General features: G+C 34.2%; 1 protein-coding gene across 1 annotated transcript; it reads left to right on the top strand.

Annotated features, from left to right (window-relative positions):
- The first annotated feature begins 10,543 nt into the window (after nt 1–10,543).
- Nucleotides 10,544–11,618, top strand: LOC137807383 (RING-H2 finger protein ATL56-like). The gene has a single exon (XM_068608006.1). The coding sequence runs from the start codon at nt 10,743–10,745 to the stop codon at nt 11,286–11,288; it is 546 nt and encodes a 181-aa protein (XP_068464107.1). The 5' UTR covers nt 10,544–10,742; the 3' UTR covers nt 11,289–11,618.
- The last annotated feature ends 502 nt before the right edge of the window (nt 11,619–12,120 follow it).

Genomic DNA, 12,120 nt, shown 5'->3' with positions numbered 1-12,120 from the left:
AAAGGAAGATCTGATTAAACCTGTTGCACTTGTTTCCAATCAATATTCTTAAATATTTTTGTTGACTTGCTTGATAAAAATAAAAAATGAAAAAAACTACTATAACATAAAAAAAATTAAAAGATTCATACAAATTTACAAGAATAGGAGGAAAATTAATATCACTTTATAATTTCAACGTTTTGATACTAACTTTGTATTTTCGTAAAAAGTTTATAATATCTATAATAAGATAAAAACTATAAAGAGAACTCGTTGAATTTGAAAAATATTTTTTTTAAGTCTTTCTTCTTCCTCGTTTGTTAGTTAGATTGGTTCAAATTTGAGAGTTTAAAATCAAGATTTCCTCAAGTTTGCAAAGGAAGCTGAATTCCTCAGGTTGGAACAGAGAGAGATGTCAGTGAATTCATATGCTGCTAGGTTTGAGTACCTAGGCAGATTCTACTCCCAAGCTACCTTTGAGGCTTGGAGGTGTATGAAGTTTGAAGAAGGTTTAAAATATGAGCTGAAGAAGACTATAACTCCTATGTGCATTAGAGAGTTTCCTGCCTTGGTGGAGAAGGCGAAGATGGTGGAGACCCTGTAAAAGGGTGATTCCAGGGTGATCAGATCACACCCAGGAGGGTCTTCTAGTGGGAAGGCCAAGGTACAACATCAACAACATAAGCCTTATGCTAGATCTCCACAGCATAGGACAAGAACATCTTCACCACAGTTTCAGCAACAACAACCATGGAGACACACATGTTATCACTGTGTTGGACCCCATTTGAAGAAAGATTGTCCTCAACTTTCATCGGAGAGAAAGTGTTATAATTGTTAGAAAGAAGGACATCTATCAAAAGATTGCCCTAATAGGAGGAGGATAACTCCTGGAGGTAACTTGCAGTCAGGAAGAGGAGGGGGTGGCAGACCCCAAGCAACTGGAAGGGTGTTTGCTATGTCAGGAGCTGAAGCATCTCAGTCAGGTAACTTGGTACAAGGTGTATGTTATATAGCTGGTACATATGTGAAAGCTTTATTTGATTCTGGAGCGACACACTCTTTTGTGTCAAGTTTATGTGTAGCGGAGTTGGGTATTCTAGTAAAGGAGTTGTTGTTTGAATTGTTGGTCTCTACACCAGCATCAGGAAAAGTTTTGACCTCTACAGTTTGCTCTGAATGTCCAGTAATAGTAGAGGGACGCAGGTTCAAAATAAATTTGATCTGTCTACCTCTTCAGGACCTAGATGTTATCCTACAAATGGATTGGCTATCTGCCAATCACATTCTCATAGATTGTGGTCAACAGAAAATAGTGTTTTCAGATTCCAAGAAGTCAGATGTGATGTCAACTCAGCATGTGTGGTCAAAATTGAAAGAAGGATCAAGGTGTTTTGTAATCTTAACTCATATGGAAGTTAAGAATGAAGAAGAAATGAGTAGTATACATGTGGTGAAGGATTTCATGGATGTATTTCGAGAAGAAATACCTGGATTACCTCCTAAGAGAGAAGTAGAATTCTCTATTGATTTGGTACCTGAAGCTGGACCAGTGTCAATGGGACCTTACAGAATTACTCCAGCCGAGTTGATTGAACTAAAGAAGCAAGTTGAAGATTTGTTGGAGAAACAATTCATCAGGCCAAGTGTATCTCCATGGGGAGCTCTGGTGCTTCTAGTTAAAAAGAAAGATGGAGGGTCTTGTTTGTGTGTAGATTACAGGCAGTTGAATAAATTAACCATCAAGAACAAGTATCCTTTGCCTAGAATTGATGATTTGATGGATCAGTTATATGGAGCCTTAGTGTTCTCAAAGATTGACTTGAGATCTAGATACCACCAAATTTTGGTAAAGGCTGAAGATGTTCAAAAGACAACATTTATATCTCGTTGTGGTCACTATGAGTATGTGGTGATGCCGTTTGGAGTAACAAATGCTCCAGCTCTATTCATGGATTACATGAATAGAATTTTTCGTCCTTTCTTGGATAAGTTTGTTATAGTCTTTATAGACGACATACTTATTTATTCAAGGACTAAGGGAGAACATGAAGAGCATCTGAAGACAGTGTTGGAGATTTTGAGGGAGAAGCAATTATATGCTAAATTCTCTAAGTGTGAGTTTTGGCTTAAGGAAGTCAACTTCTTAGGGCATGTAATATCAACTCAGGGGATCTAACCAAAGTGGAGGCAGTGCTTCAATGGGAATGTCCAAAGACAGTGACTGAGATAAGGAGTTTTGTGGGTCTAACTGGCTACTATCGGAGGTTCATTGAAGATTTTTCCAGGGTAATAGCTCTTTTGACACAGTTAACTCGCAAAGATCAACATTTTGCTTGGACTGACAAATGTGAGCAAAGTTTCATAGAGTTGAAGAAAATGTTAACTAGTGCTCTGGTGTTAGTGATTCCTGATACAGGAAAACCTTTTGAGGTTTACTGTGATGCTTTACTTCAGGTATTAGGTTGTGTCTTGATGCAAGAAAAACGGGCAGTTGCATATGCTTCAAGGCAGCTCAAAGTTCATGAGAGAAACTATCCGATTCATGACTTAGAGTTGGCAGTTGTGGTGTTTGCTTTGAATATTTGGAGGCATTATTTGTATGGAGGTCAATTTCAGGTGTCCAGTGACCATAAAAGTCTGAAATACTTATTTTATAAAAAAGAGTTGAATATGAGACAAAAAAGATGGATGGAGTTTTTGAAGGATTATGATTTTCAACTGATGTATCATCCAGGGAAGGCTAATGTCGTTGCAGATGCTTTGAGTAGAAAGTCAATACAAGTGTCAGCCATGATGATTGAAGAACAAAAGTTGATTGAGCAATTCAGAGATCTAAATTTGGGAGTGAAATTTCATGTTGATCATATTAGTTGTAGTAAGTTAACTATAACTAATGATTTTCTTAGAATGATAAAGAAAAAGCAGTTAGAGGATCCTAGTTTGAAGCGTACTGTGGATTTACTAGGTACAAATCAGGCTAAAGACTTTGTGATGGGAGAAGATGAGATCTTAGGATTTAATGGAAGAATTTGCATACCTGCAAATGAAGAACTGAAGAGAATGATCCTAGAAGAGGGTCACAAGAGTTATCTTAGTTTACATCCCGGTATGAATAAGATGTACCAAGATTTGAAGGAGTCCTTTTGGTGGTCAAGCATGAAGAAAGAAATAGCTCAATATGTTGCTACATGTTTGACATGTCAGAAGGAAAAGGTAGAGCATCTGAGACCTGGTGGTTTGTTACAACAATTAGATATTCCTGAGTGGAAATGGGATAACATTGTTATGGATTTCGTTACTCATTTACCAAGATTAGTAAGGGGTCATGATGCAGTCTGGGTAATAATTGATTGACTGACGAAGAACGCTCATTTTCTTCCAGTTAATTTGAGAATATCTATGACTAAGTTGGCACAATTATACATCAGAGAGATTGTGAGATTACATGGAGTGCCTTCTAGTATTGTTTCAGATAGAGATCTCAGGTTTACTTCACGGTTTTGGCAGACTCTACAAGATTCATTGGAAACTAGATTGAGAATGAGCTCTGCATATCATCCTCAAACAGATGGGCAGTCTGAGAGAATGATCCAATCCTTAGAAGATTTATTGAGGACATGTGTATTGGATCATCTGGGAGGTTGAGATGAGATGTTGCCTCTGGTGGAGTTCACTTATTATAATAGTTATCATGCCAGTATTGGAATGACACCATATGAAGCTTTGTATGGGAGGAAATGCATAACTCCTTTATGTTGGTATCAGGATGGTGAGACAGTATTGGTTGGACCAGAGTTACTTCAACATACTACTGAGAAGGTGAGGCAGATACAAGACAAAATGAAAGCTTCTCAGAGTAGGCAGAAATCATATGCAGATCAAAGGAAAAAGCCTTTGGAGTTTGCAGTTGGAGGCCATGTGTGCATGAGAGTGACACCAATCAAGGGTGTATGACGAGCTATCAGATCAAGGAAGTTATCTCCTAAGTTTGTTGGACCATATCAAATCATAAGAAAGATAGGTCCAGTGGCTTATGAGATTGCTCTACCTCCTCAGTTAGCAAACCTGTATAACGTCTTTCATGTATCACAGCTAAGGAAGTATATCCCAAACCCTAGTCACGTATTGGAAGTGGATAATGTGCAAATCAAGGATAACTTGTCTTTTGAAGCAAAACCAATTAGGATTGAAGACCATCAGAGTAAACACCTCGGAGGCAAGACCGTCAATATGGTAAAGGTGGTGTGGGATGATAGATTTGGTGATTCAACTTGGGAATTAGAAGAAATCATTAGAGAAACCTATCCCTTCTTTCTCTTTTCTGGTAAGTCAATTTTCGGGGACGAAATTTTTTGTTGTTAGGGAGAATGTAAGGATCTAGAAAATAACCTTAGAGTAGAAGTGGTACATTTTAAATGACACCTGAATATTTTATTATTAAAATGAAAATAGAGCATATAAATAGAAAATTCAATTATTCAAGTTTCATTTTAAAAGAATCACCATCTCTCTAAAAGTTTTCTTTTCCCTTTCCTCTCTCATCTCTCTAAGATTCTGACCTCCTTGTTCATCAGTTTGACGATCAGAGTATGCCATTAGACTTCTGGCAGCGAAGACTACAAGACTGCCCGATCAAAATTTCCGATCGAGTAAGTTTATTTTTGTCCCCTTTTCCTTTCCTCTCTTTCTCTCTATGATTTTGACATCCTCAGTTATCAGTTTGACGATCAGAGTCTGCCATTGGACTCCTGTCAATGAACTCTACAATATTGGCCGATCAAAATCTTAAACAGAGTAAGTTCATTGTTGCCCTTTTCTTTGAGTCAAATTTTGAACTTGATAGGGTTGTCTCTGCATGAGTTTTACATGTGACTCTTTTAGCTTTAGGGTTAATCTCTGTTAACTCAAGGTCCTAGTTATATAGTTAGATTTTGATTAGGACTTTGTGGTGCAGGTTAATTACCTTTAAGCTTTTGGGTAGATTTGGAGCTCTTAGTCAGCATCAGCTAAAATTCAGGTAAGGGAAGCTACTCTTATTCTTTTCAATAAAACCCTAGGTTAGAAGACTTTGGATGTAGGGTGACGTGGTCACCACCAATTCCAATTGTTTTTGCTTGAAGGATTGTCTCTTTTGAGTAGTAAAGTAATAGATTGACTGAAATAGTTGATTTTAAATATTTTATATTGATTTTAAGGTGAATAAGTTGTTGAAGGTGTTTGTGATTGAGAATTGAAAGTGTTTGAATGATAATATAAATGAGTTGAATTGTTTTAGAATATTTTGTTGAATTAATTAAATGAGGATGAGAAGTGGTTGTTTGATTTTAGATAATGATTTAAAAAGTATATATTTGGAACTTAGTTATGTGTTTAAGTGAATTTGAGATATATTTGGATTGTTTAGAAAGTTTAAAATATGATGTGATTGAATGATGGATTGATGTGTTAAATAATGTATGTAATGAGGTGAAAGTGTGATCAAGACATAGTATTTTGAAGACATAGTATTTTGAGGAAAGAAAATATCGTGTTGAGATTGTTATTAGAGTGTATTAATTTGTGAGTGTCCTGTGAATGAGACGATCCTGACTCTACTGATATAATGGAATCACATAGATGAAGTTATTCAGTTGGTGAGAGTCGAAGGAGATTCATTTGGCTGAGTCTGAGGTTTGAAAGAACTCATGAGAGCAAATCAAATGGATTTACCCTGTCATATGAGATGATGAGATATTGAGATTGATTATGCGCATGACTGTGTGTGGATCACAGTGAGTAGTATGACGGATGTAGGTCTCTGGATGCTAATTTAAATACATGAGTCTTCCGGAAGTAGAGTCAAGCATGGTAGTTAGAATCGTACGATTCGTACGATACGAATCGCGATTCGATTCAAAATAGGGGGTTATCGATTCAAATCGGACTATGAATCGTTTTTGGCATGAATCGATCTTTGAATCGTATGAATCGTGAGAATCGTGAGAATCGCGGATTCTCGATTCTATTTCCGATTCGGTTCGGATATTTTCGAATCAATGATATTCTGGAAAATATTCTGGAAAATTCGAAAAAGGAAACAAAAGATAGTGAAAATCCGAAAAAAAAAAGATAGTGAAAATCCGAAAAAGGAGATGAAAGATTTAATTTTTTCCAAAAATCTTAATAAAAAAAACAAAACGAACAGCCAGAAAGACCATGAATTAGTCTATAAAAGTCAAGAACGCAGAGGGGAAGAATGTAGTGGGGAGAATAGAAGAGAAGAAGAAGAAAAGTGAGGAACTAGAAAAATTGAAATTTACCAGCGACAGAGGTGAGAAGAAGAGTAGTGCAAGAAGAAGAAAAGTGAGGAACGGATTAAGGAGTTCCATCACCGGAGAAGTGAGGCACCGGAGAAGAAGAATGGAGAAGATCAGAAAAAAATTATTTGGTAAAGTTTCTGAACCAATCTCTAAACAACCGCCTCTTTAAAAAAGTGAAAAGCTGAACCACTGAGCCACTTTCTGAACTTCTCAGAAAAGCTGATTTTTTAGAAAACATCAAGAACTTTCAAAATAGCTAACTTGAACCATATTTTTAAGTTTCTATTTTTTTATTATTTTATTATATTTTATTAAAAAAATTGTATTATAAAATAAAAACAGTTTATATTATTTTTAATTTCTTATAAATAATTATTTAAATTTCTGTTTTTTATTTTACTATATATTTTTTAAAGACTGTATTTTAAAATAAAATTTGTTTTATGTTATTTTGAACTTTTTATTAATAATTATTTAAATTTCTGTTTCTTTTATTTTATTATATTTTTTAAAAACTGTATTTTAAAATAAAAATTGTTTATTTATGCTATTTTTTATAAATAATTATTTAAGTTTCTTTTCTTTTATTTTAAATAAATTCTTATATTTGTTTATATTTGTTTATTTATGTTACTTTTGATTTTGTTAGTAGAGAAAGACGATGAGTCAAACAAAGCAAAAGAAAGAAACAGATCTTACTTGGAATCATTGTGAGAGTGTTCCCCCTCATAGACTTCTAGTTAAATGTAAATATTGTTCACATACTTGTTGGGGTGGTATTGCAAGAATGAAGCATCATCTTGCTGGTACAAAGGAGAATGTCATTGCGTGTATATCAGTGTCAGATGATGTTAAAGACATGTTTATGAAGTTATTAGAAGATAAAGAAAAAGTCAAAGAAGCTAATCGTCAAGATTATTTTGAAGAGGTGGATATCAAAGATAAGAAAGGGAGGTTGGAGTCATTTTCCAGGAAAGAAAAACAAAAAACCATGAATGAAATGTTTAAAGATAGAGAGTTGGTGATTACAGACCATGGTTATAGAATCGAGATTCGAATCGTGAATCGTTTTTCGATTTTTTTGAATCGTGAATCGAATCTTATTATGAATCGTAAGATACATCATAGATAAAATATGATATATTTTTAAATCAAAAATCAAAATATGAAGTTAAAAGGTTCAATCCACACAATCACAAAACATAAATACTTTCTATTCTATATTTAAATCCTACATCCTAATCATCATTTCCGAGATCAAGGTCACTTAGATCATCTTCTTCCTCTAGTATAACATTCTCTTGGAGCTCATTTTCATCCTCTTCCTCCACATCTTCAACTATATCTTCAATCTCATTATCATTTGCATTTACAATAGATTTTCCCTTTTTATCAACTTTAGTAGTTAAATTTCTTGGATCTCTCTTCCTTTTGTTGCTTGGAGCTCACTCTTCAAGAGTAAAAGATTCATGTATATCCATCCATGAAACATCATTTGGTAGGCAAGGATCTTCCTTTTCAGTAATCCACTCATCATCTGATTCCATATCAGATAAACATATAGGATCATATGTATCTCCTTTTTCCTCTCTAACCTTTTGTCTCATCTCAAGTTGAAGATTATACTTAACAAAGACAAGAGCATTTAATCTTTGTTGTTCTAAGCTATTCCTTCTTTTAGTATGCACTTGATCAAATATGCTCCAATTTCTTTCGCACCCAGTAGCACTACAAGTTAGACTTAAAACTCTTATTGCTAGATTTTGTAACTCTTTACCCTCTCCACCATAACTTTCCCACCAAAGAGCTGCAATTTCGAACAAAAAGCTAACATTAATAAATCGTGATCCAAATTGTTATGCTTTTTATGAAACTATTTAGGATTAATTAAATGCTTTATCAGGATGCTTCTTATCCCTGGTATCTATTGCCATGCTTCTTCCAAATAATCCTTGTGCTCTTTTGAATTTGTCAAGTTGTTGATCAAGTTGAAATCTAATCCTTCTATCCGGGATCATTTTTTCAATGGTCTCGTATAAACCATATAAAACTTCACTATTCGCATTGAAATTTTTGTCATAATGAAATCTGATTAAAAGAAACAAAAAAGATTGAAATAAAAATCATTATTAATTTGCAATAATGATTAAGGTAATAATAAATTAATAATAGTAGTAGTTATTTACTTAGGATTTAAGTGATGATAGATTTTGGAAATCCATCCAATATTGTTTGAAGTGTGTAACTCCACTTGTGAAAGTATTAAGGCTTGTAGATGGAGACTCAAAACCTGCTATGCCATATATATATGAAGCTATGGATAGAGCTAAAGAACAAATAGCCTCAAATTTCAAGAATGAAGACTCTCGATACAAAAAGGTGTGGAAAATAATTGATACTCGTTGGAATTTGCAATTACATAGGCCTCTTCATGCTATTATTAATTTATTATTACCTTAATCATTATTGCAAATTAATAATGATTTTTATTTCAATCTTTTTTGTTTCTTTTAATCAGATTTCATTATGACAAAAATTTCAATGCGAATAGTGAAGTTTTATATGGTTTATACGAGACCATTGAAAAAATGATCCCGGATAGAAGGATTAGATTTCAACTTGATCAACAACTTGACAAATTCAAAAGAGCACAAGGATTATTTGGAAGAAGCATGGCAATAGATACCAGGGATAAGAAGCATCCTGATAAAGCATTTAATTAATCCTAAATGGTTTCATAAAAAGCATAACAATTTGGATCACGATTTATTAATGTTAGCTTTTTGTTCGAAATTGCAGCTCTTTGGTGGGAAAGTTATGATGGAGAGGGTAAAGAGCTACAAAATCTAGCAATAAGAGTTTTAAGTCTAACTTGTAGTGCTACTGGGTGCGAAAGAAATTGGAGCATATTTGATCAAGTGCATACTAAAAGAAGGAATAGCTTAGAACAACAAAGATTAAATGCTCTTGTCTTTGTTAAGTATAATCTTCAACTTGAGATGAGACAAAAGGTTAGAGAGGAAAAAGGAGATACATATGATCCTATATGTTTATCTGATATGGAATCAGATGATGAGTGGATTACTGAAAAGGAAGATCCTTGCCTACCAAATGATGTTTCATGGATGGATATACATGAATCTTTTACTCTTGAAGAGGGAACTCCAAGCAACAAAAGGAAGAGAGGTCCAAGAAATTTAACTACTAAAGTTGATAAAAAGGGAAAATCTATTGTAAATGCAAATGATAATGAGATTGAAGATATAGTTGAAGATGTGGAGGAAGAGGATGAAAATGAGCTCCAAGAGAATGTTATACTAGAGGAAGAAGATGATCTAAGTGACCTTGATCTCGGAAATGATGATTAGGATGTAGGATTTAAATATAGAATAGAAAGTATTTATGTTTTGTGATTGTGTGGATTGAACCTTTTAACTTCATATTTTGATTTTTGATTTAAAAATATATCATATTTTATCTATGATGTATCTTACGATTCATAATAAGATTCGATTCACGATTCAAAAAAATCGAAAAACGATTCACGATTCGAATCTCGATTCTATAACCATGGAGTCAAGTGTTTGAGTATGTGAGTCAATAGAAATATGACAGGAGTAATGTGGATGATGAACGTGATAGAACCTTGATGAACTTGTGAAAATGTGTGAATATTGATATTTAAAGTTTTATATTTGAAATTTTAAAAATAGCTAGCTTACCATGTGCTTCGTCTTGTATTTGTTTTTTATAATCTGTGATGATCGTGTTAATTTATACGCGAACAGATGAACATATGTTTTATGTTGAATGTTTTGTTTGTAAACTTTTGTGTAAATATTAAAATCTCTATAAAGAGGAATATCTTTTTGAGATACAATTATTAAATAGTTGTATATTTCATATATATTTATATGTTAGTTAAATATTTTTTATTTTAGTGTTATTTTATTATATACGGGTAAAATTAGGGATGTTAAACAAAATAAAAATTTGGAGGATATATAAATATACACAGAGTAATATTTTAAAAAATAGTTAACATAATATAGTATATTAGATAATATTAAAAAAATTAAACTTATTTGCTTACAAAATGTATTTAAATGTTACCATTTTTAATTATTTTACTTTAAATTATTTAAAATTTTAAATAATAAAAAATAATTTATTTATTTTATATATATTTATTGAAATAATTAAAATTTTGGAAAAATCGTTTACCCTATTTCTATTGGTTTATTCAAAACTTTAAAGGTCCGCAGTTGAAAACTGAGTGGCCACAGATTAGAATTTGGGACGCCCACGGTCTTGTTCTCTCTCTACCGATGTGGGATTGGATCCCATAAAATCCCATTCTATTCCAAAACTCACCATCTTTCACGCTCCTTCTCTCTTCCAACCTTTCTTCTTCCTCCTCATCTTCTTCTTCCCTCCCACGCCTCAACTCCAATCACCATGCCTCTTGCCACACACCACCCCCAATTCCAACCCCAACCCCAACCAAAACCTAATCCAAACCTCCTCTCTCTCTTCCTCAAACCCATCATTATGCTCCTTCTCACCTCCCTCTTCTTCCTCTTCATAGGCTTCGCCGCCTTCCTCCTCCTCAACCTCTTTCTCCTTGGCGGCGCCTTCCACCGCCTTCGCTTCCGCCCCTCCGCCGTCACTGCCACCGCTTCCAACGCCCTCCTCCCTCGCGAAATCAACAAGCTCCCTCGCTTCCGCCTCTCCCGGGGATCCCACATCCTAGCCGACTTCCCCTGCGTTGTCTGTTTAGACACCTTCCGCAACGGCCAGTGGTGCCGGAAACTCGCCGCCTGCGGTCACGTCTTTCACCGCAGGTGCGTCGACACGTGGCTCCTCAAAGTCGCCGCATGCCCCACGTGCCGTACACCCGTGCGATTAAACGCCGAAACTCCGGTACGTGACCCAACACTAGGTTCTGCTTTTGCCCAATTTCAAACCTGCGAAACTGACTCCAATGCTCTCGCCCTTTTATAGCTTGTAAGTTGTCGGTTTTATGCATTTTGGACTAAAACCAGGTTATTTTTATTTTCTTTTTTACTCTATGTATAGTTTCTATCTTGTACATGAACTGTAGCAATAGTTTTATTTAGTTTTCTCATTTTGAAAGTATTTGGAAGAAGTGAGGAAAATTAGGGAAATGTCTTGAATTGTAACTCTGTTGCTCTGATCATCCTCACCTATTTGCCAAATGATTTTTCCACGGAATGTTTCACAGTTGTAAATTAGTACTTTCATGAGTCTGGCTATGTCTTCATATACGTAATTGCGAATTTGAATTTGATAGTAGATCGTTTTCCTTGTTTACTCCGACCTGTGGACGTAATATCATCTTCAATAAAATTGGGGGCAGTAAACTTTTTTCAGTTCATGAACGTGATTCAAGTGAGATATTAACAAATAGTTAGCATTAATGGAGAGTGCGAAACTGTTTTCATATTATCACTCCACCAAAGATGATTGCCATGGATGGAGAATTTAAATTGCTGTTTGTAAATTTTTATGAAGGTGTTGAGGTATGTCTAGTTCTATTGTCCAGCGACCGAAGATCGGCGATTTGTGTGGGTTTAGGGTCTGAATATGTAATTTTCATCGTATATCACTAGTTAATTAATTTATAAAGGTTTTATTAAACTCTAATAAATTAATAAAAATCTATAATTAAGTATAAATATTTTATTATATTTAGAATTGATTCTCAAACCCAATAAGACAAATAATTATAATACCCGCTAAAAATGACTAAAAAATCAATTATTAATAGAATGTAAAAATTTAAATGAATTATCAAATCGTGATTAAAACAAAT

Source organism: Phaseolus vulgaris, chromosome 3 (genome assembly GCF_000499845.2).
Source record: "Phaseolus vulgaris cultivar G19833 chromosome 3, P. vulgaris v2.0, whole genome shotgun sequence".
NCBI lineage: Eukaryota > Viridiplantae > Streptophyta > Magnoliopsida > Fabales > Fabaceae > Phaseolus > Phaseolus vulgaris.
This window is presented reverse-complemented; position numbering and strand designations above follow the sequence as displayed.